At 46.2% G+C, this 25,531-nt stretch overlaps 1 protein-coding gene across 1 annotated transcript in view; it reads right to left on the bottom strand.

Annotated features, from left to right (window-relative positions):
• Positions 1-232: 232 nt before the first annotated feature.
• The window catches only part of dchs2 (dachsous cadherin-related 2), a gene marked incomplete at both ends in the record, with an annotated part of 28,013 nt that continues 2,714 nt past the window's right edge, over positions 233-25,531 (bottom strand). Inside the window, 19 exons of the mRNA XM_079999450.1 lie at positions 233-2,841; positions 4,021-4,162; positions 4,467-4,753; positions 6,062-6,192; positions 6,437-6,588; positions 6,735-6,946; positions 7,528-7,641; positions 7,741-8,601; positions 8,690-8,899; positions 10,320-10,454; positions 13,569-13,808; positions 14,457-15,306; positions 15,402-15,568; positions 15,666-15,765; positions 20,499-20,686; positions 20,769-21,812; positions 22,469-22,705; positions 23,691-23,922; positions 24,069-24,260. Coding sequence (XP_079855576.1) covers positions 233-2,841; positions 4,021-4,162; positions 4,467-4,753; positions 6,062-6,192; positions 6,437-6,588; positions 6,735-6,946; positions 7,528-7,641; positions 7,741-8,601; positions 8,690-8,899; positions 10,320-10,454; positions 13,569-13,808; positions 14,457-15,306; positions 15,402-15,568; positions 15,666-15,765; positions 20,499-20,686; positions 20,769-21,812; positions 22,469-22,705; positions 23,691-23,922; positions 24,069-24,260 — 8,103 coding nt within the window. The remainder of the gene's footprint in view (positions 2,842-4,020; positions 4,163-4,466; positions 4,754-6,061; positions 6,193-6,436; positions 6,589-6,734; positions 6,947-7,527; positions 7,642-7,740; positions 8,602-8,689; positions 8,900-10,319; positions 10,455-13,568; positions 13,809-14,456; positions 15,307-15,401; positions 15,569-15,665; positions 15,766-20,498; positions 20,687-20,768; positions 21,813-22,468; positions 22,706-23,690; positions 23,923-24,068; positions 24,261-25,531) is intronic.

Genomic DNA, 25,531 nt, shown 5'->3' on the forward strand with positions numbered 1-25,531 from the left:
ATTGCGCAACTATATTTTCTTGATTTGACAATCCAATGCCACCACTTAAAATATGTGATGTACATATAAAGTTCAGTGAATACAGCACATGACAATGGAACACTCCAATAAGAATTTCCAGCTGTTTAGCTTAATAAAGCACTGAGGTGATCAGAACGATCAAATGTTAATGTAATTTATTACATGATCAAATGCTCGCAGAGTATTGAAGTTGTCCATATCTTCTCTCAGTCTATACCTGCACTTCTGACTCCAAGAGGCTCGCAGTGTGAGGTCCTGAGTCCAGCCTGATGCCACCCACCCCGGTCTCTGACACCACTGGTGAGGCACTGGGAGTCCTGATGGTCAGCAGAGACAGTGAAGGGGAGAAACTGGGAGTCATGGCCGAGGGGGTGAGTCCAGTGTTCCTGGCCAGGGGAGAGTAGGAGTACTTGGGGTAGGAGGGCCTCCTGCTCAGGGTTGGCACGCGGCCTAGCATACGCGGGGGTACGGTCCTAATGCCCGGCTGAGCCACGCCTGTAATCAGAGGAGGCGGGTACATGAGGCAGCTGGCCTCACCTGCTAAGTCCTCACGGCCGCCCTGCAGCTCCTCATCGGGGAGCATTCCGATGTCCGTGAAGACGGAGGCCAGAGGCTGGAAACGGGGTTCCCAGTCCAGGAGGTAGTCCCAGTTATAGCTGCCCTGGAGCTGCTCCTCCGGACACACCAGTGAAGAAAGGGACCCCGCGGAAGCATGGGCCTCTGATAGAGGAATGTACCCCCTAATCCTCATGCTTTCTTCCAAATCCCTTGCCCTAATTGTATTTGAAAGTAGCCCCTCGCCCCCTCCTTCCTCCTTGAAGTGGTGCAGGCTCTCTGCACTGGGCAACTCTATAGATAGATTTGTACTGATGGAAGCTATATGCTCCGTCCTGACCTCAATGGAATGGCAAGAGATGCAGTCTCCAGCATTAACAGAATCCGGGATGTGTTTTCCTTTGTTTTGTAGGCTTCCCGCCCTTTTACGGCAAGGGTACTCATTAATCCACTTAATCTCCTGATCCTCTGCTGTCTCACCTTCTGCTGAACCACGACCACTCGAGGCTGAACGTCTGTACGGGTCGGAAATATCAGTTCTTCGCAATGTGACGTTGGGCCTTTTGAATTCAAGCAAACCGATACCATTTTGTGAATTACCACTGGATCTCCCAAATGAACCAGGCCCATTGTTCAGGTTGGCTGCAATAGCAGCTGCCTTTTTGATTGCGGCTTCCTTTATCTTGTACCTAAGAACCAGGGCCACAAAAAATAGGAGAAACAGAAGAAACATGATAAGTGACGCACACAGAATGAGTATGTGGACATTTAGGGGGCCTCCTACGAGCGCTAGTGCAGAGTTGGATATGTTGATGGACACCAGGCAAGTGGTGATCTTTGACTCGATTCTAGGACTGCCTGCAGAAACTATCAGCTCCACCGTATCCTCTCTGGACAGGCTACCTCTTTGACGGTATACTGGGCCTGACACTGCGATGGCACCCATTGTCTGGTTGATGGAGAAAAACGGTGAGGGGTTTAGCAGGGAGTATTCCACCAGCCCATCCACACCTCCATCATTGTCCATGGCCATCACATGGCCCACTATTTGGCCAGGCTTCGCGTTCTCAGGGAGGACGAACTGGTATTGTCTTTGAGTGAAGACAGGACTGAACTCATCCACTCCCTTGATGGTCACCTGGACTCTCACTGTGGCGGCCTTGTTGCCTTTGTCCCTGGCCTCCACCACAAAGCAGTACTTGCTCTCCCGTTCGTAATCGAAAGTCTGTCCTGTGTGGATGTCGCCTGTAAGTGGGTCAATAGCGAAGGCCTCTTTCCGTTCAGGGCTGCCGCTGCCGTAGTCCAGAACGCAGGCTGAGAGGACGGAGTAGGTCAGCTGTCCGTAGATCCCCAAGTCATTGTCAACGGCGTAGACGGCGCAGACGGGGCTGAAGGCGGGGAGGTTCTCCGACACGGAGCAGTTTACCAAGGGAAACATAAAGTATGGAGTGTTATCGTTCTCATCCAACACAGAGATGAAAATGACGGCGAAAGCTACTTTATGTTCTTCCGTTGATTGGCCCCCGTCAGACGCCTGGATGGTCAGTGTGTACTTGGAATCTTCCTCATAGTCAAGAGAGTTATTGACTATTAACAAGCCAGAGTTGGGGTCCAGCTTGAGGTGACCCTTACTGTTCCCTGAGATGATGTCGTAACGCACCAGGCCGTTGATCCCGAGGTCTGGATCCTGAGCGCTGACCCGGATGAGCCTGGTCCCAGCCGAGCTTTTTTCACTCACCTGGGCGTGGTACTGTGCGCTCGCAAATACAGGGGCGTTGTCGTTGACATCCGTCACGGTCACTATGACAACGGCGGAGCTGTTGAGTCGCGGCGTTCCCCGATCGGACACAAGCACAGTTAATCTGTAGCTGTCTGCAGTTTCCCGATCTAACGGCTTACTCAGAACCAGTTTCCCGACGCTCCTCTGCTGGTTCTCGAGGTAAACCATGTTCGCTTCCAGCGAGAACTGCCTCTCCTCATTCCCTCTGATGATGACATATTCTAAGTGGTGGTTTTTGGGTTCCCAGTCCGTGTCCTCCGCAGAGAGGGTGAGCAGGTTGGAGCCTGTCAGGGCGTCCTCAGGGACGCTCAGCGTGTAGGTGTCCTGCTGGAAGAGCGGTGCGTTGTTGTTGACGTCGAGTATGAGCACGTCTACAGAGGTGATGGTGGCCTGGACGGGATCGCCGCCGTCTCTGGCCTCCACCAGGAGCTGGATTAGGTTGCCGTGAGTGATGTCCTTCAGGGGCTTGTTGGTAAACACAGATCCTGCACAACATAAGAGTGGACTTTTTAGACGCTCGTTTGAACCTGTAGACACATGAATGTTTACATATGAAACATTAAAGTCGTCAGCACACATCTGCTACAGGCGCATTTGCTAAAATAGCATCTTACAATCCAAGCACAAGTTCCACCTTTTTCTTTAGTAAAAGTTGAAATGGTCCCAAATGATTTCGACAACACAAGAAGCTCTTTGCAAATGATGATACTACAGTGGGAAACATTTACCTCATTACAATTATTTAATCTGTTGTTTGATTTGTTTGATTGTAAGAAATACACATGCACAATCCCATTGAATCTGTTAAGGGGACTTGAAACAATATACTTTATTGGAAAAAAAAAATCTCCATCAAGTATCTCAAACCAATTTACAGCCCAAGTTGGGCTTCAGTAATACTGAGGCACCGCAGCAATCAATGTACTACTGAACACAGAACAATGGAAAAGATGGGAAACCACTAAAACACCATCTCAGACTTCTGTATTCTAGCCAATAACCCGAGAGCTATACTCAACAAAGAAAAGTTTGATTCAAGCACAAAACACGATCATCACATTTCTTCTAAATCAAATTTAAAACAGAGAAGGTATGAGCCTACGAACCACAAGTAAAAAGGACACGCTGGCCAGCTTCAGAGAAGACTCGTCTGAGTCCAAACTCATGTGTTTTGGGGAGAGATGATCTCTAAATGGAAAATCAAACTGAGCCTCCTGAGAAGTGCGGTGACCTCTTATTGTCTGTCTGATTCCAGAAAATCCCACTTCTTCCTCCCTCTATCTTATTATAGTGATATTTTGCTGTGCATGCCTGTGATGATACTGTATGAATAGTGGCAAAATTGAGCGTTTGTGGCTAAATTATTAGTTTGGATGTCTTTCAAAATGTTTTTTTTGTGTGGCGATTCTTAAACCTATACAAAGTCTCTTTTGGCATGCAGCCGTATGCTGGTACCAGGCATAAAATGAGCTTAGCTGTGCCAGAAAAAAAGGGTTTTATTGAGGCGGGATACAATATCTGAACTGAAGGATCAGACTGCAAGATTTTGTGTCGTTGTACGTTACACATTGGGGCATCAATGTTGCTAGAACAGGTCGTGGTCTGTATTTGTTTAGAATATGAGCTGTTTTTCTTATACTTTGTATTTGTTGAAGTGGCCTTACCGTTGTCTGGCTGGATGTAGAAACCCTGTGAAGGCGAAGACAACAGTCTGTAGGAGACCTTCCCGTTGAGCCCAGAGTCTGTGTCTGTAGCTGAGAGGGAGATGACGTGGGTGTTGGCAGACGCCTCCTCCGACAGCTCCACCTGCCAGGTGAGATTAAAGTAGAGGCTGTTATTTATGCAGTGAGATCAGCATATATAGATGAGGGGATTGGGATACCTGCATTATACCAATATACTGCATTTTACCATGGTACTAAGTCATGTAATGCACAAGTTTGTGTCATGGCCACTCCCTGCTAAACAAATACTAAATACTTAATAAGTTACAGTAGATGACGGAATGTCTAGACAATATACCGAAATGCTTGTCTTGTTAAAATGAAGAGGACATCACTGAATTGAGGATTTTCTTTGAACAACCGAATAAAAATGTATATTTTTCCACCTGGTAGGACGCCTGGGAGAAGATGGGAGCGTTGTCGTTGACATCCAGCACTTGAATTTTGACCTCTCCAGAGGTCTGGTACAGCGAGTCAGACGCCCAGACCGCCAGGACGTGCTCCGTCTGCTCCTCGTAGTCCAGGGCCTCCTTCAGCGTTATCACACCGGTGTAGCGGTCGATAGCGAAGGAGCCGTCGCTGCTGCTGTTGTCGGCAAAGCTGAAGGTGATCACAGGGCTGAGGTCCACGTCATTGGCAGTCACCTGGGTGACCATGTAACCTGCAGGAAGATCTGCACAACAGCATGAGTGCAATTCAATACATATCCGATATCAGTTATATTTTCAATAAGCATATGTGACCCACCGCGTACTTTAGGGTCATTTGGTGGCTTTCGATTTTTTATTTTTTCACCATTTGAAAGTGGCGAATCAGAGCTTCCAAACAAGGTGTCACTGGTGCAAATCAAGCAAATATTTTTAAAGCTATGACTTGTTAATGACAAGGGTGCGGCAAACCGTCTTTTTGAGATAATCACCTCCAAAGTTTTACCCACACCAGCTTCATTCAGCCAGCTCCCACAATGCAAATGGAGTTGGCAGACAAACAAAGCCTCATGGCTTATTAACATACTGCTGAATGGGCCAATCACAAACAGCTCAACAACACACAACTAATTTTGTTTTTAAAAAAGTGGAATTATTTTGGAGTTTAAAAGTACGGACAACACAACAAAATGTAGAGTCTATCAATATTATGAGTCTCAGAAAATCTGAAATCAGAAAATCTGTCACCAACCTCAACGAACTTCATCACGTCATTGACTTCTTCCGTTGTAATAATAACGGGTGTATCGTGGGTCTCCTCCGGTGGTTCTTGAAAATATTCTGTTTCATCGTCGCATTAAGGTTGAAATCCGCTGTTTGAAATGTTCTCCAAGTCTCGAGTAATATCAGATTCAGCGTCGCTGTCGTTCTCCGCGTCGCTGTCGGAGAACTGACTCTCATCGGGGAGAATGAAGTCCAGTACGCGCTGCTAACACTGACTTGGATCTATGGCACTGGTCGGATTTAGGTCCGAAATATGATTCAGAGCTTCCGCCACCCGCTTCTCCTAATCCATAACGATACGGAGAAGAACGTTTTCACAGACAAGTGAGACCGAAACACCCCGTGCTGCGCTTTAACCGTCTGTTCACGGAAGTGACCTAGGTGTGTGACGCAAAGGGTTCTTCTTCTTCTTCTTCGCCGTTTCACAACAGTGGCTCTGGGTGTGTACAGTGGTACGATTTAAAGCTTGAATTCTATCAAAACGGTTTCACATTGTGACTTCACATCACATGGAATATGGAGGAATGATCTTCACCTGGAAGGGAAACCATCGATCTGCGTCTCGGTAAGTGAACCGCGTTTCCCCATGTCATCTAACGGGAACATTTAACTCCACGGTTTAACATTTTTCTACTATTTATAAATCAAACTCGGTTGAACACGAATCTGGAAAAATCTAATTTTCCTCCAAGAAAGGTTTTTTCAACTTATTTGGTGGGTCACATATGGTTCCTAATATAAAGAGAAATGTATGATTTATACAGTCTTACTCTCTGCTATGGCCACAGGCCTGGCGGGGGGGATGGCCGGGCTGTTGTCGTTGACATCAACAACTTGGACCCTGATGGTTGTGGTGCCACTGAGCCGAGTGATCCCCCTGTCTGTAGCCTGCACCACCAGCCTGCAAGGTGATTGGGTACAAAGTAAATCGCTTCTCAAGCCTCAAAGCACAGGAAGAAAGTGACAATATAGAAGAATGAACTGATCACTATCTTGGGAATTGTGGAATGTTAAAAAATAGTGTATCAATAAATGTGAGCATGGCAAATGCATTATCTACAAATCTTTGTTTCGCATTTTAGCTTGTTATTCATTAAAAGCTTATGAAAATGCTTGTGAAACTATGTGCAGTGAAGTGGACTTACTTGTACGAGGCAGTGATCTCACGGTCCAGGACAGCATTGGTAGCGAGGATCCCTCGTACAGGATCTAAGACGAAGGCTTGGTTATGATCCCCGGACACGATGGAGTACTCCATCTGCCCATTCACGCCGCTGTCAGCGTCAGAAGCAAACACCTGTAAACAGCAAGCGCATGACGTCACAATGACTCTATCCATAATCTATTTTGTGCCGTTGACAAACTCACTAATTGTGAAGACGACAAACTTACCCGGCTTCCTTAGGATAAGGATGCTTGTTTTACTGTTATACTCGTGTGTACCTGCATGACGTAGGTGTTGTGCACTTGGCCCTCCCAAACTGCGGTTCGGTAATAGCTGTATTCAAACACTGGAGCGTTGTCGTTGACGTCCTGGAGGCTGACGGAGACCCTGCAGTGCGCCATCTCCAGCCCGGTGTCGGCCAGAACCACCAGCTGGATCTCGTGGCTTTCCTCAAAATTCAAAGAGTCCTGTCTTTGGACCGTAATATCACCTGGTGGACGGGGACAATTAGAGACAGAGGTGTATCGCATTTCCTCAAAAGAAAATACTCGCACATAAGGGTTTGTCACTTAATCAAAGTCTAGCATACTACTGCAGTGTGTGAAAATAGCACATTAGGTCGTTATACGCATATGAAAACTGTTAAACTTGGGGGGGAAAAAGCGACCCAGACCATAACATAATCAGGCTGGCAAACCGTGATGGTTTCCATCCAATACATAATCCAAATAAAGACCAGTTTTTAGGGGAAGTACAGTTTATGTTGTTTTACATATATATCATTGGAGGTAAACAGAGAATTACAAAAGCCCAATTCGATTTTTTGAGAGTCTGTTCTCTCGATGGATATGAAAAAACAAAATCCATTTTGATGATGGATGTAAAAACATGAAATCCAGGATTATTCATCTGGAGAGACTTATGGAAAATAGGGCGAATGAGTTCTGCGCTCCTACAAAGACTAAAAAGGCTTCACCGATTCAATAACCAATTCTCTGTACCTTTTGAAAGGGTGCAGAACACACAGCTTGTGAAGAGCAATTTTAAAATGTGTTTTTTATTTTATTTTACCTGTGTTTTGTTCGATGCTGAAAACGTCATTCTCATTCCCACTGAAAATACTGTATGCGATCCCCTCTCTGCTGCTGCCTTGATGGTAAGCTTCAACCTTTGCAATCCAGGTGCCTTGGCAAAGAACAAATATCACCAGAAATACCTCATGAAGTTGTGGATTAAGACAATTATGTAGAGAATGTCGCGTTAAAATCTGAAAATAGAACATACCAGTCAAGCTGTTCTCGGTGGCGGTAGTGTTGTATATCCTTTGGGTGAACAGCAGTCCTTCCTGGTCTCCTTTCAGGTGGATGAAGACCAGGCAGGTGGAGGTCAGAGCCGGCCTGCCTTGGTCTGCCACCACAACCTGCAGCTTCCGTCCAGAGAAAGCAGCTCTCAGTGGCCTCCTCAGCGAGATCTCTCCCGATTTATTGTTCACAGTGAAAAATCCGTCTTCCTTGGACAGCGCAAAGTGTACCGTTCCATTCTCACCCAGGTCCCGATCATTGGCGGTCACTTTGGCAACGATCTGGTTCGGGGGGGTTCTCATGGCGATCCAGGTGTTGCTGGGGTCCTGGTCGCACGCCGGAGCGTTGTCGTTGATGTCCTCCACCCGAATGTTCACCGGCACCACCGACCTCCGCGGCCCCACAGTGCTGCTGTCGGCGGCCACTACTCTGAGCGAGTACGAGTCCCTGCTCTCCCGGTCCAGCGGCCGCGTGGTGCGGACCACTCCCGAGGCGGCGTCCACCGAGAAGGCGCCCTGGTTGTCGTCCTCCTCCAGGGAGAAGCTCACTTCCCCGTTCAAACCTTCGTCGGGGTCCAGGGCGGAGAGGCGCAGCACCACGGCGCCGGCGGGAAGCCCCTCGCTCACGGTGGCGTGGAAGCTCTTCTGGTTGAAGGAGGGACTGTTGTCGTTCTCATCCAGGAGCCTCAGCTGGATCTGGGTGACGGAGCTGAGGGGTGTCGGCCCGCGGTCGCTGGCCTGGATGGTGAGCGTGTAGCTCCACCTCTCCTCCCGATCGAGGACCTCCGTCGTGCTGACCGCGCCCGAGTGAGGGTTCACGGTGAAGCGTCCGCCGTAGTCCTCATCTGGAGAGAAAATACAAGGCACAGAGTAAAACTAACGGAAATGAAAACTCAAAACCTTGGTATACTGGGAAACATCTGGGTTCCTCACCCAGTATGGAGTAGCGTATGGTCCCGTTTTCTCCGCGGTCTGGGTCCGAGGCCTGCGCGGTGTGGATCACGCCGGGAGGAAGGTTTTCCGGCAGGTTGATGTGGAAGGACGACTGCACGAACTCCGGGGGGTTGTCGTTGTCGTCGAGAACGGAGCAAACGACCGTGGCCGTCGCAGAGAGCGGATGTGAGCCGCTGTCACGACCCTGGACTGGGGAGCACGAGTTGGAAGAAATCAAAGACAAATCTCTCCAGTCCAAACGATTAGCACGCATTGTACTACAGTATACAGTATGGTTTATTTTTCATCCCGCATTGGAAACTGGGATTAAACTTGGATTAAAACTTCAGAAACTTCAAGGTTCAACTTCAAGTTTAATGCACCCGCAGCCATGTCGAGACGAGCAGGACTTTTTCTCAAAACCTTTGCAAAAAAATAAAATAAATAAAAATTCATCGGCAAAGATTTGCATCTGTAGAAATGTTGTGACACTCTTCTCAGCGGTTCGAAATAAAATCTGCATGATCCAGGCACAGCCGCCACAAGACAATTGAACTTTCTTAATAATAAATGGTTATATAAAAGTGTTCATTACACCACTGACTGCAAAACATTTCAGATACAAACATCTGAAAACAGTTTATCACTAAATATTGCGGAACACTTTAAATGTAATTATGTGCCCATGAGAGACAGAACAAACACTGGAAAAAAACAACAAGAGGGTCGGCGGGGCTAAAACGTAGCAGCACAGCCAGTGGAGATTGGTGAGGCCTCGGCCCCTTAAAACGTCTGTAGAGTTTCCTCAACATAAATCAATCTGGTGAATAATGTTGCATTCACACAGAGGTTGGACCATAAATTCTTTATGGCTCTGGCTGTGAAACTGGAAGCAGCAGAGAGCAAGAGAGTGAGAAATGCATTTAGCTGTGTGAGAGAGAGAGAGAGAGAGGGAGAGATAGAGAGAGAGAGGACAATGTTTTCTCCTCATATTTTATAGAACTGTATAGAAACTGCCCGCTAGACATTTTCTTAACTACATCAAAGATTTTATTTTTATTTTTTTTCACAATTTTGAGTCTGCGGCTACACATGGATGTATCGACCATGAGGGTTTCAACATTCGAACGACTCAGAAATGTAACCGAACAGCCCATCTCACTGAGTGAGATGGGCTGTTCCATTTATCATGCCGTGTAAACACCTTAACCCGGGTCTGATCAGATAAACTCTGCCGCATGTATTAGACCCGGAAAGAGTTGTTTGGGCAGATAAACAATGTCACCATGGCAACCGCACTTTTGGTGGGAAAGTGAGAGTGTTTTTTTATGTTGAGTTTGATGAGGGAGCCTAATATAGTGAGATAGTTTGGATGGAAGCAAGAACCGAAATCAACCGAAATTCAAGAAAGTGTAGGAGAGGATTGTAGACGGGGGTTTTTCCGGGATGGCACAGCAAGTACTTTCGGTCACTACCCCGACTATGCCACGTAAACTCTGTTTTTCAGGAATGGCATTATTCCAAACGCGCGTAAACACCTTGAACACATTATTTCCTTGACCCGAATATGGAGCTTAATCTGATTATTGAGTGTTTAGCATGGACAGGCCGGCCATGACCCAGGTTCTACCTCTGAGGGTGAAGCGTTGGTGTTGCTCTCGGTCCAGGAAGGCGGTGGTGGTGATCAGTCCGGTTTGGGGGTTGATGCTGAAGAAGTGGTACCCGGGCCCCGGCAGCAGACTGTACCACACCGCTGCGTTCTTCCCTGTAGATTGGACAGAAAGGGAGGATGGAACATACTGCATACTTTGTACGTCTCCATTGAATTCCTTGGCTTTTTTTTTTTTTTTTTTAAGAGCATATTTACAGTGATCTATTTTTTTCCCCTTCAAAATACTAAAAACTGCTCCACAACACCCTTAATATGTCCGTGCTTCCACCCATTTAAATTCTTCACTCTGTTTCCTGCTTTGTACGGTGACAATGATGCTAAAATAATTTGGCATCATTACTTTCAATCTTTAGCTTTAGCATCAGTTAATAAAACAAGTCTACTCCCAAGAATTTACTTTTGACAACTCATTAGCGTCAGTTTATGTTTATATTCCGGTTAACATTTCTCGAAAGACCCTTATCTGATTGGCAGATTGTAGGCGGAGCAGCAGGTATAAATCACCACAGATATAATCTGTCGTTTTTAGAAAAGAAATGCCGGGACCTCGCTAACCTTTATTTGAGCCCAGTGCTGCGCTGTTATCCAGGGCCTGGGTTGGAACCATTGCTGTAAATCAATGTGGCCCTGGAGCCACAGCAACACCCCCAGTTTGACCGAGGAGAAGAGACTCCTCATCACGGTACAGACTACAGAGCCTTAGATTGTCAGGCTGCACGACCCAGGCATTTAATAAAATTGGTTAAACAAAAACAAAATCTCGCCTTTATGTGTATTCTTTTTATAGGGTTGGGGACACACACACACACACACACACACACACACACACACACACACACACACACACACACACACACACACACACACACACACACACACACACACACACACACACACACAGACACACACACACACTGGTGGTGAAGTGGAGCATAACTAGCAGCTGTTACTAAACTAAGCATGTGGTTTTCATCAGCGCATGTACACATTTTGGAGCATAGGTTGAAAGTATGGCCGTCCCCCATGGCCGCTACAGTAGACAGTGAACAGGTCCACACACACACACACACACACACACACACACACACACACACACACACACACACACACACACACACACACACACACACACACACACACACACACACACACACACACACACACACACAGACACTGTGGGAGTGCTGTGGGGGTCACATGTTTTGGCAGAGATGATGCCGGGGATGTCAGGGACTTAACTGAGGTCATTCTTGGAAAAAGGACGAGGAATATCCACACACCGACTTATGTTGTGATTCAGATTTATGTGACATGTAAATCTCGCTGGCAACATAATTTACCATTTAACCATTTCTGCTTTTCTCTCCAGGATCGCCAGCATATACGTACGATGACTTTGGATATATACTGTATAGTTTCATTTTTCTGTCTCGTATTAAAGAGTTGAGGAAGGAAAGAAGGAGTGAGGAAATCGCTCGCCCAATGCTGCGGCACCGAGCACATCGTTTGAGATTTCAAAAGGAAGAAGGAACGTTTTTAGCAAAAATTATTAACTACATTTGCAAATGTTAATGTGAAGGGAGCGGTCAAGATGGTCTCCGTGGCAAGGGAGATGTGTCGATAAAAGCTAACCGTAAAAGCACTCGCAACAATAACAATGTGGCTTTCCACAGTTGTTTCATTTGATCCAGAATGAGTAAGTAAAGTTTAGACGTCACATGCACTGACATCGCACGTCTCAGCTGAGCATCTGTGACTCATTTAAAGTGGATTCAAAAACCAACCCGGGCAAAAACCAATGGTCATCACTTGAGATTGTCAGTGAAAAAGCCAAAATGATAATGAAAGGAGACTAGTGGGAGTGGGTTCCAGACCGGGAGATTTGAAGAGACAGATGAAAACATGGCCTATTAGCACAGATGGCTTGTATTATGGAAAACATCACAAGAAAAGACCTTTCAAATCTCCCAGAAGAGCCGTGTGCTTGCTTTTTTTGGACAATTTTCACCCCCAAGAATGTTAGCTTATAGAAAAAGTCCTCCTGTACAGACCCCTGGACCACATGCCCTTCAGCCCGAGGTGCCAACAATCTTTAAAAGGACTCAGACTGTCAACATGAGGCGAAGAAATGGGATTTGGGAGGCCCAGCAGACAACGTGGTAAAATAAACAAGATCAGTGTGTGGATTTGCGAATATGACTATGGTTCAGGTAAACCTCATTTGGTGTGATGTACAGTTACACTAAATGGTTCACGGCAAATCAGGACGAGGCGACGCTCCTGTTCAGTAAAGTTCTCCAAACCCGAGGTTATGCTTTTAGAGTCCACCGCTTGAACTGGACAAAAACACTGTGTGAGGTCCCACCCGAACTTTGCTACTATTTTATGATTTAATTTATGTGTTGATTTAATTGTCATGTTCTCTATGTGTCATTCGTTTTTTTGTGATTGAAGAGAATCTACGCTCAATTCATCCTCTAATTTCAAGCATAAATTGTTGTGGGGCAAATTTGCGCCCAGAGCCAGAGTTGTTGCTATATATGGCCACATGTTTTCAAACTTTTCAATATCCAAAAAAATCGAAGAACACCAACTGGAACAGGCGAACGCTGCCATCTAGGGATTTCGGATGGGTCTGCGATGAAGAAATTCCACTGACCATGAGCAACTCAGGCATTTTAACGCTGGCGACACCTGTCTCCGTCTATGCACATCTTTGCTTTCCAAAACAAGGGAAAGCCTTCTCAATCGACGTATCCCCAACCCCCGTCCGAGCATCACAGTCTGAACATTATACCAACACAAACTTTTTATGACTCTCCGAGAAGTACAAGACATTTAGAACTGAAAGCAGTAAGTATTGTCTGGTAAAGGCCCAAATAGTAAAACAATCAAACCAAAACCAAGACCGAAACAATCAGTTGATAGAGTCCCTATGGCTTGTTCGACTCATTTCCTTTGAAATTCCCCTTTCAAAATTTTTTTGTATTTTTTTTTTTAACTTTTTAACTTATTTAACGTTGCCTGTACTTTACATTTCTGCCAGTTACAACTTTCATCACTTCATCCTTAATTCTGCACAGATAAATTTAGGAAAGCCATCTTAACTTTTAGAAGGCTTTATAATGGGAATCTGATTTTACGTTTAAGTGTCAAAAAGGGCATCGGATATATCAAAGATGGCGTCCGTAGTTTATAACCTTTTACCTGAGTCTCTATCTGTGGCTGACACCCTGACCACCGCCGCCCCAGGCTCCCTGTTCTCGGAAACGGCGGCGCTGTAGGTTTCCTGCTGGAAGACGGGCGGCTGGTCGTTCACATCCTCCACCTTCACCGTCAGGGTCTGGGTGGAGGAGAGACGGGGGAGGCCGTTGTCCACCGCCCGCACCGTCAGGCGGTGGGAGGACTGGACCTCATAGTCCAGAGGAGTGGAGAGGTACAGGAGACCTACGGAGGAAAGTTATGGAAGAATTAACGGCAGGAAGTTAGGAGCAATTTCCCACTCTTCCTGCTGTGAACTGGCTTAAAATGGATATATATAAATTTAAGTGTGCCTCATGAAAACAACAATATTATTATCTAATTAATAAGATTACAATTACTTTAATGAATACGATTAGTTGATAAAAAAGAATGGGTTAAAAATCAATCTATATTCTGATAAAATGTAATTCTCTTGTTTCCATTTTGGAATCACTTTTAAAAGTAATCCTGGTATTGATTGATTTGTTTGAATGTTATTCAGTCATTCCCTGCTTTAATACAACCATAGAGACAAACAAACTGAAATATTACATTTCTGTAGTCGGGTGAATTTGTATTCGTTGGTTTTTGAATTTGTTCTAATATTAGTCACACATGATATCACAAATGATACTGAAAGGTTGGTAGCAATTATCATTATGTATGAAGTGTCAGTTATATTGTGAGCCATCTTATCATTATTGAATTTAATGAAAATGTTATTGACTCGTGACCCTTTCATATCGAAATATGTGATCTGTGTGTTGATAGACAAGTCAATGAGTAATAACGAGTTGGCCTATAATAACTAGTCCCTAGACTAGAGAAATACTACCCTACGAAAAAGCATACCTGTTTTCTCCTCCAGAGTAAACAATCCCTCGTTGTCACCGGCGACGATGCTGTAGGAGACCAGGCTGCTTTCCCCCAGGTCTCCATCCACGGCCACGACGTGATGCAGTAGACTCCCCACCTCGGTGTCCTCCATCACCTGCACCAGGTCCGACGATACGAACACCGGGCGGTTGTCATTGACGTCCAGCAGGAAGACCTGCGCCGTCACCGAGGCCCGTCTGCGCTCCGCTTCCCTCGCCGCCTGGTCGGTGGCGGTGACGGTGAAGGCGAAGCTGGGGCTGGTCTCGCGGTCCAGCGGCGACGCTACGGTGAGGCTTCCCGTGCGAGGGTGGATCAGGAAGGGGAACGGCGGCGAGGACCTGGAGGCTTCCGGTTCAGAGTCGTGGGTCAGGGAGTACCGGAGGAAGCTGTTGGGCAAGCTTCCGTCGGCGTCTCTGCCGTCGAACGCAAACGCCAGTGTTCCGACAGGGGAATCCTCTCTCAGACCGAACGTGACCAGCTTGTCAGGGAACCAGGGCGTGTGGTCGTTCATGTCGTCCACGGACACGCTGACAAACACAGACATATTGGTTCCAAGTGTGGGTCCCACCTCCTCAGCTTGAATCACCAGGAAGTACTGGGTGGCAGACTCGTAGTCCAGCGGTTGGTTGATGTATATGTCTCCGGAGGAGCTGTCGATGCCAAAGTGAATGCTGCCGTCGCCCTCGGCGATGGAGTACAGGAACCTGCCTTTGTCTGGAACTCCGGCAGAGCCGATGACGGTCGCAGGCTTTGCGTCCTCCTTCACTGAGAAACGCCGCACAGTTTGGTGGTCGGAGCGGTCAAACGGGGCTTCGGCTTCATGGATCTGGAGGTTCAGTTTGTATGTCATCATTATTCAATTTACTACAAAATCACAACATATACAAAAGGTATTTAGTATAACACTCATTTCATCGGTACCTGTACGTGAATGATGGCGGTCTCCTCCAAAGGGCTTGCTCCGCCGTCCAGAGCGACGACTTTCAGATCGTGGGACGTTTCGATGCCCTTGGGGAGAGGGGCTGTGACTGTTATGTCCCCACTCTGACTGTCAATCCCAAAGAGTCCAAACCCATCGCCTTTATCATCTGGTAAGAGATAGTCAGTCCATTAGTCAGTCCATAAGTTATCTAAATAACAAAAAATAAATCCTCAAAAATCTTGAATTTAAGTTCTTTAGCATACCCGTTGTCAAGGAGAAAGAAACCGTTCCATTTTCTCCAGCATCAAGGTCTTTAGCAAACATGGTTGTTACCAGAGATCCCACTGGCAGCCCAGCCCACATCTGGAGGAGTTACAGTAAATTGTACAAAATACAAATCACCAGTTTAGACCTAACTGTAGGAATTCAGCAGAAGGCCAAGAACAGTCCATCCCAGGGTTAAACATAAAGGCAACAGCACTGCAACACACAAAGGCAGAAATGTGGAGCAGTGAAGCTATATTTTCATAAAATATGACCCATAAGCCCTTTTCAGATAAGCAGTCTTTCACTGCAATGTTCCGGAACGTTCCTGCATGAGGTCATGTGTGAATGGGAGCAGGGATTGATATTCCGGGAAATCTGTTCCGGAATTTCCCACACTCAAGACCTAGTAACATTGCTGGGAAAATGCCGGGACTGCTGCGAAGCATTTACCGGAACAAGCACGTGAAGTAGCGATGCAGCCGATCGGAATACCGGCAAAGCACAAATATTGGGCTTTCACAAATATTTATTTCTGGGAAGATGAGAAATTGAAACACCTCCAATCTCTACAGAGACAGGGATTTGTATTCTTAAATTAATTATTTTCCTAGATATGTCTTTTACAGTTATGGGTGCGGTGTGGTTCTGAAACCACAATAGTCAAAGAAGATGTCCGACTGCACCCAAGGTCTGATGATGTGATTCTGCATAATAACTAGCCATGTGATTCTGTATTATGTGTAACAAATTAGGTTAACTATAATTTAAACAAAGATTCCTAATAAGAATTATAATGAAATGGATCTTCTCTGAGGCAAATGTATCTTTCTTCATCCGTCCATTGCTCACACTGAATCTTCCACCGTTTGTCAAACAAACAGAAGCTGACTAATTATTATGCAGAATGACGACCTTCCCGGGTGCAATGGGACTGTAATAAAGGCATGCTTTCCAAAAAGACTCACAGTCCAAAACGTAAATTTAACTTGCGGTTTATCACAACCTCTAAAGTCGCGGTACACTCCAACATGTCTGCTTCCGGCATCACCGGACTTAACTGCACCCCACTCTTTTGCTGAACTTAACTTAGTTACGGGGCAGGGGGTAGCCTGCCCCTCCTCGAGGTACCCAAGGGGATAATAATAGGGGACCCAATAACATTGTCCTTGAGATAAGTGGGTGCCTTCCAAATTTTCCCTGGAAAACGTTTCCCTATTTCAGGACCCAGTTCTGGGGACTCCAGTACGACTGGCTTTGGTTCCCGGATTCTCTGGCTCAAGATTTGCTGGTTCTGGGTCCACAGGGAAACTCTCCTCTTAGAGATCGGATTCAGTCAGTTTCTGGTCAGGAGGTGGACGAATCGGATCCTGATGCCATCTCACCAGCTTGCCGTTCGGTGTTTTCACTCTCCAAAACACTGGACCTGTCACTTTGATGAGTGTTGCAGGGATCCACTTCTGGCCCGAGTACTCGCTCACATAGACTGAGCTGGACTCTGAACAGACGGTCCTGGGCATGTTTATCATGATGCTCTTTTTGTTTGGCCTGGTTCTGTTCAACTTTGCCAGCTAGTGAAGGATGCACCAGATCCAGTTGGGTCCTGATCCTCTGGTTGATGAGCAGCTCGGCAGGCGGGACCCCTCTCAGACAGGTGGCCTGAGGGGTTGATCGGTACTTGAACAGGAACCTGGACAGCTTTGTCTCCACACTACACTCCCCCATCTTTTGATTCCCTCCTTGAACACACGCACTGCACGCTCAGCACAGCCATTTGAGGACGGGTGGTATGGTGCAGCCATTACATGCTTTATGCCATTCTTTTTCAGGAAGTGTTTGAACTAAGCACTGACCAGGCTAGACCCATTATCACTGACCTGGAAAGCTGGGATGCCATGGGGAGTGAAGATTCCCCTCAATTTCTACACTGTCATGGTTGAAGTTATACACTGTATTTGGTGAGCTTTAATCCACTTGAGTAGTTATCAATGACAATTAGAAACATCTTTCCCAAACCTGGCCCACAGATATCCAGATGCAGCCTCATCCATGGTTGGCCCGGTTACTCCTACGGATGTAGCTGTGCTGTTGCTGGGGTGGTTTTTTTAAGCTGAGATGCATGACAGCTGCATACTGCTGACTCTAAATCTGCATCCATGTTTGGCCACCACACAAAGCTGCGGGCCAATGTTTTCATCCTTGAGACCCCGGAGGGGCCTCATAAAGCTCCTCAATCATATTCTGTTTTCCTTCTGGTGGTATAATAACCCTACTTCCCCACAGGATGCACCCCTCCTCCATGCTCAATTCATGTTGTCGTCTCATTTAGGGCTGCATTTCTGGGTCAGTGCATTCTGAGGGCCAGGAGTCTGGCCACTGATGTTCTCTGGACAGGATGCAGTTCCGACGGGTCCACTCTTGGATCTGCTTTACCTGTAGTGGTGTGTCATTCATGTGCTCCATGTGCATTACCACCTCCCCCTCACATGGTGTGGCAAATGGTGTAATGGGAGTCTGGTCAGTGCATCCGCTTTCCCATGTTTTGAGCCCACCCTATACTCCAAGGTGTACTCATGAGCCGCCAAATCAATGGCCATCTTTGCATTCTGGCTACCGCAAGTTGTGGGGTGCTCTTACTGTATCCCAAGAGGCCCAGTAGCAGTTTGTGGTCTGTCACAATGGTGCAGTGTTTGCCAAACAGATACTGGTGGAATTATTAAAGCCCGAAAATGCTAGCCAACACCTCTTTCTCAAGCTGGGAATACCCTCGTTCTGCTGATTACAGTGATTGTCACATGTATCCGATTGGTCTGTCCGTGCCGTCTGGAAACTGGTGAGATAAAACTGCTCCAACGCCATAAGGTGATGCATCACAGGATAAGTAGAGGGACTTTGTGTTGTTAATAGTTGCTCTTACTTGAGGCAGTTTTTGGCAGCCTCAAACGCCCGGCTCTGACGTTTCCCCATCTCCTCAAGAGTTCATGTACTGTCTCCAGCACGGTGAAGGCTTTGGGTAAGATCCTGTGGTAGTAATTAAGCATTCCCAGTAAAGACTTCAACTGAGTCTGGTTGGTGGCTGTGGGGTCTGCAAGATGGCCTTAACCTAGCCAGCAACTGGATGAATCCCCTTGTGGTTAATTTTGTAACCCAAGTACGGCACCTCTGGTACCATAAAGACATATTTTTCCTTCCTCAGCCAAAGTCCAGCAGCTCTCCAGAGAGTCTCTCCAGCACCACCCCTAGGTTATGCAGATAACTGGCACCATCATCCCTGGTCACCAAGATATCATCTACTCTCATAACTATTTGGGAAAGTTCTTGTAGTAGGTTAAAAATGGTACGCTGGAATATGCCAGAAGCTGATGACACCCCGTACGGTAGCTTGGTGTACTGATACAGACCATGGTGTGTGTTTATTGTTGTGAACTTCTTGAATTCTTCATCGAGTGGGAGCTGCTGGTAGGCCTCCCTGTATGCATCTGCCTGTATGTTTGTCTTCACTCTCTCGTCGTCATCCAGATTGTACAGCATATACAGATTGTGTGCATATTCCTCCTTGTCCTCACCATCCTCCAGCATGTGGGATGCACCATATACATACATGTCCTCTGTTCTGTCTGGGCTGCCCGGCACTGCGGCATTTTCTGACCAAGTGCCCCCTCTTGCGGCAGTTATGGCAAACTGCATCTATAAATCGTCAATCAGTAGGCCCGTGATTCCCGCCACATCTGAAACATCCTTGCCGGTCGGCTTGCCAGTCCGCTTGGCGGTCTGGGGCCACGGGCTGGACCCCTCTTTGTTGCAGTTCAGCTACATCTTTAGCCGCTGTTTCCATAGATTTTGGTAACTCCATTGTCTTCGCCAACATTAGTTTGTCATCCGCTTAACATAACGATCACCTCTGAATGCGGTCGACATTGATGGCACAAACCAGTCTCTGATCATGTCATCCAGTGCCAACCCAAACCCGCAGTGTTCAGTGAGCCTCCTCAGATCAGCTAAAAATGATTGATCCAACTGTCGTTGCTGTCTCATTTTTTTTTTATGAAGCTTGAAAGTGGTCACTCAAAATCTTCAGTAGCTCTGTCAAAGAAAAATCTCCAGAGTTACCCGGCACAAATCCTGCAATCCAGCCAGTCATCCGATTCTGGGTCAAACTTGTTTATTTTTCCCTATGTCGCCATTATTAGCAGTTTATTCTCGTCACCAATGTAATAAAGTCACACTTTCCAAAAACTTTCTAAAACGTTCATTTAACTTGCGGGTTTATTGCAACCTCCCAACTTGCGGTACACTCCAACCTGACGGCTTCAGGCATGTGTGAAAGAGGATATAGTTTGGATTTTTATGTTTTGACATTGGGTTGAGAAATGTTCTTCTTCTTTTAGGGCGGTTGATATCCAACTGAAGTGTATATTACCGCTACCTACTGGGCTGAAGCGTGGGTAGAGACTGCTGAATTAAATGTATTGTTGAATAGTGAAGTACTAGTAGCAGTATATTCATAAAAATAATTGCAACAACCATTTTATGTCCTGCAAAAGCTACCATTAATACTTACGGAAGCATCTTTGCTTCCGTCGGAGGGTTGGCTATATTCACACCACACGTACAAGTGGTCCAGATCAGATAATTTCTTTCTTATATGTGCCATTACAGGAGATCGATCAGTTCACACTGGAATCAGACGTCAAAAAGACTGTCACTGTCTCTCACATCTGAACTCACATTCTGCAAGCTTGATTTTTCACTTGGTTTCTACCTGTTACTCAATTTCCGTAAGTTCTTAATAGTAGTAAGTCAGTAGATTGTGAGGGTAAAGGAGTGAATACCTGAACATTTAGCTCCCTGGTAGCAGGTAGATGGGTGAACTGCGGAGGGTTGTCGTTGACGTCGGTGACCAGGATGTGAATGGAGGCGGTGGCGTTCAGGCGAGGCTGGCCCTGGTCCGTCACCATCACTTTCAAACTGTGCTGCGTGTGCTGCTCCCTGTCTAGCGCCACCCAATTCATTATCTCACCTGGAAAGAGAGTCGGCTTTATACACTATGGAGTTGAGAAACATATACTACCACGAGTCACAACTTTCTTTTTTTTCTTTACCTGTTTTGGCGTTGATGCGAAAGTACTTCCCATCTGAGAGCAGAATGTAGGAGAGCTGAGCGTTTTTCTGGGAGTCTTTATCCGAAGCCTTGACTGTTCCCACCAGGCCTTGCGGTGAGGGTCCTTCTGACACTGTGAAGTAGTACACCTCGCTACTGAACACCGGGGCGTTGTCGTTGGCGTCCAGAACCAGTACGATCACGTTGGCTGTGGCTGTGGCTGCGGTGCTGTTTGGTGTGCCTGCCCTGGCCGTGGCCAACACAGTGAAGCGGTACATGGGCTCCGTCTCATAATCCAGACCCTGGTAGAGATACAACCACCCGCTCTTTGCGTGGACCCTAAACGGAGGAGGAGGGAATCCCGATTCTGGCTCCAAGGAGTAAACGAGGCCAGAGTTGGAGCCGCCGATTCCCTGGCTTTGGTGTGCCCTGACCTGGATGACCCTGGCATCTCTACGGTAGCCCTCTCCTATTTCAACCTGGTAGACCAAGGTCTCAAACGCTACGCCGTCCTCGGCCGGGGTGAGGTCCACATTGACAGTGAGGATCAAGGTGGCGCTGAGGGGGGGTTCGCCCTTGTCCTTAGCCGTGATTTCAAAGCTGTACCTCTGCCGAGTGCTTAACTGTAAACTTTGATTTAAAATCACTGTTCCCAGGGTTTGGTCAACAACAAAAGCACCATTTTCACTTCCTCGCTCTGGAGTTAGGTAATAGTGCAACAGTCCATTAGCGCCACTGTCAGAATCATGTGCGTGTGCTATGAACAGCACTGTTCCTGGAAGTGTGTTCTGGGACACTGTGACCGAGTCACTGACTTGAGGAAAGACAGGAGCATTGTCATTGACATCAGAGATGGTGATGTTGACCTGGGTGCTGCTGTAAACAGGAGAGGTGCCGATGTAGGACTGGAGAACTAGCAAAGCGTAGGGTTGCGACTCATGGTCCAGCAGCTTACGGCTGGTGATCAGACCAGATTCCGAGTGGACCGAGAACAAGCCGTGAGGGTCTCCAGAGGAGATGCGGTAAGTAATAGATTCCACTGAGTCTGACAGAAAAGGGATAAGGGATAAGAATTTAAGTTAGAGAAAATTCAATTGAACGTTGAATTGACAATTTATTAGCACATTATAATCTGTATTGATTTTACAGTGTAGAATGCTGGCAACAATGTCTTAAGTGAATCCTCCATAATATTTAACCCCAATTTCAACACACACACATACACATGCACATACACACACACACAAGCTCACAGTAGACAACTTAAAGTAATTACAGGTCAGAGGAGGCCTTAATCCACTGCAGTTACTCCAAACTAGTGGATAATACAGGGAGGAGTAAAGCCTCTGTGGATTTAAAGTTCCCAACCCCTCCCAGGAGGATAGAGCGATGATGATTTCATTGTTTAAGTTGAAGTGTTAATCTGCTAAATGATTAAACATCCTTGAATGACTGTCTCGTGGCCAAGAGAGGATTAGCTGTAGAGTCAGTAACACTGCGCCAAGTGGCCTGTGACAAAAATAATCCAGGGGAACTTGAGAGTCCATCAAAGAGAAATAAAAACTCAGATAGTTATGCACAACACAAGCTAATAGGCCTACTTTCTCTTTGCATCCATTCCTAACCTCCGGACCTCTCTGCTCCGTAACCAGCCTAGGGCATTAAGTGTGGGGCTGCCTGGTCCTGCTCTTCGGTACTCACTGGCTGGGTTGACCGCCTCCACCGTGCCCACAGACGTGCCAGGGGGCGTGTCCTCGGGCACGCTAAAAGCATAGCGTGACTTCTGAAAAACAGCCGGGGCCTGGGCGCTGCGCACAACGTTGACGGTGATCTGCGCTGGCCTGGCGGACGTCAGACCCTCCCCATCACGGGCCGTAACAGAGAGCTTCACACTGGTGGTGCCCAGGTGGGTGAGTGTGGAGGTCAGGTACAGAGTTCCTGTAGAGATCAATCCCAAAGCCTCCAAAATATTATTGGTGGCACTAAACTAGACATTACGCTGTGTGTACAGACAGGTGGCAGATGTCACCTAAATGTACTGTACTTGCAGTCTATAGGTGGCAGAGCCTATTCTACTGAGACATCTACTGCGAACCGGGGACCCCCCATTGAGAGGCCCAGATGGCATACCAATTTAACAATGAGTTGAAGGCAAAAAAAAACAAACAAAAAAAACACTCACGCTCAAACACTACTGAAAGGAGCTTGCCTTGTTTCGGTCCTGTTCAACATTCATATGGACCTGGGATATTTTTTGCCTGCAACTTTAAGTGCTATGATATCTAACGGGGATTTTATTGAGGCTACAAAGCAGGTTGTCTGTGCAACCCCTACTGTGACGTGACAACGGCAATCACGTCTGTGAGGGAAGGCTTAAACCGCACAGAGTAAGTCGCTGTTCATCCCGGAGTGAGCATGAGCTCTGAGGTAATTAACAGAGTTCAGTGACTCTGGTTTGCACTTGACTGTTTCTGTCACTGAGGGAGTTCAAAATGTGATTTAGAATACATTTGATACACCTGATAAAACCATCGATGGCCACTGTAGTTAATTCCCTTTAAGTGTGTGAATACTACAACCACTGGTTAACACTAGATAAGGATAAATAGATAAAGATAAAGATATAATAGACATTTGCTGACTTGATTGCAGGAGCTTTGTCCTCAAAATACGGCAGGTTGTGGAACTGTACGTTTTTGAAACTAGCAGAGAGAATTTAATCATTTACTGAAAAGAATCCCCTCACAAAGTACTTAAATAGTCATTATGCGGTTCAAGCCGTTTTGAAACAACTTGAACACCTCCTTTTACACATTTTATTCGGCAACAGAGAGTCTTTTACATTTATATTATTCAATTTATTACTAAACAAAAGCAAATATTTTATGTGAAATTCATTAGCATTGCCTCTTGTCTGTCGCACCTGTTTCTTTATCCAGTGAAAACAAACTCGACAGGTCACCAGAGAGGAGCGTGTAGGTGACCTGCCCGAAACGGCCTGAATCCCGGTCGGTTGCGACGACGTTGAGGATCTCTGTGCCGGGTGGAGCGTGGACGCTGATGCTGGTGGTGTAAAGCTCAGGGTTGAACAGCGGAGAGTTGTCGTTCAGGTCCTCTATCTCAATGTGAACGTAGGTTTGAGCACTCAGCCCTCCCTGGTGGGCGCAGAGTGAGGGAAAAAAAGAAGTGTAAATAGTGTAAATAGCAGTATAGCGGTAAAAGCAGTGTAAATCAGTGGATAGCGGCAACGCAAATCGTCCGAAACAGTATTTAGCCAATTCTCCTAATAAATCCCACTCACTGGATCCACAGCTTTCACTAGAATATCATGGGTTGTCTGCCCAGAATCTCGGTCAATATCTTGCAAGACACACAGTTCTCCGGTGTCTGGGTTGATTTGAAAGAGGGGATGAACGTCCTTCCTGTCGAAGCCGTCAGACAAGGAGTAGCGCAGTGTACCGAAATCAGGGCCATCGGCATCTGTGGCGACGACCTAGAGAGAAAACACATGTTTCTTATTCATGATAGTAGAAGCATGAAATATGGTTATTGTCATTTAAGGACCCGGCCGGCTTCAAGTTATCGATTAATGTGGACAAGGTTTTTGTAAAGGAGATTTAATGTTTTTGTTTTTTTTAAGGCTTAAACGTTTGCCCCATTGGACTGCATTGAAGCACAGTGGGAAGCTGCAGCAGAGTGGTAAGCTTCTCAATAATGAAGCGCTCTGTGAGAATGTGTTGTGCACAATTATGAATATTTGGAACAAACATTTAAATAAAAATATCAAATTCCTTTATGAAACGCTTTGGGTTCAACATTTAAACACTTGCGTGTTCAGTATCCCCGACTGTCTGTATGGTTGTTCCCCTGTGACAATGTCATTTAATCATAAGTTAGTTAATGATAAACCAGTAATAAAGTTCTGGCATCATATCACCTGTCTGTTGCAGCTTATTGAAGTTTCAAACAACTATGTGATGTCATTAAACATCATTACATTTTTTCAGTACCCTACAACACAATTCAAATAAAACTGCTTTGCTTTGATCCTGAGTAACTTCAGGACACAGAAATGCCTCTTTTGGACATTCAGGGCCACACTAAATTACTTTTATTATAGTTCATGTGTTGCCGTGCTACTGTTGTATGTACAGTATGTGGTGTTGTATATTGTAAATAAGCAGCAAGCCGTAGTGTGAGAAAAGAAAACAACAGCTCCATGTGTGCCGTGTTATATATGCCCTTGATTTAAAAACACTTACATGAAACGGTCAACTGATTTGTAACATACATGTCACATAGCTGTGACCGTGATCAGCTCATTTCATCCAACAATTGTGAACGGTTCTTCCCCTCAAACCAGCTCAGAGAAACACAATACAGTTACTGGAAAGTCCAGCTCTTCGGGTCGGAAGATAACCCAACGGAAAACTTGAATGGAACCAAAGAGTCAGGACGAAGCAGCGCCTTCAATCTGGAAGCCTCAGCCTTCCATCTAACTTTACAAGCGCGAGTTGCCAAACATTTATATGATAGGTGTGATTTAGATTGGCCGCGACACGGGCTACAAAATAGAGTTGGCCGGTCATATTTGATCAAGTGTGGACTTTCCTGCAATAAAAGTGATATCATCTAAGTCTTAGATTCTAAGACTTTATGACCTCTGAGCAGTGGAACTTTTACACCGAAGGGTCAGGGTCTGAAAAGCAAAGTGCTGTAAGCACCAACCAGGACCTGGAACATACTTCAGACCTCATGGAAAGT

The sequence above is a fragment of the Zeus faber genome, assembly GCF_960531495.2.
Source record: "Zeus faber genome assembly, chromosome: 4".
Taxonomy (NCBI): Eukaryota; Metazoa; Chordata; class Actinopteri; order Zeiformes; family Zeidae; genus Zeus; species Zeus faber.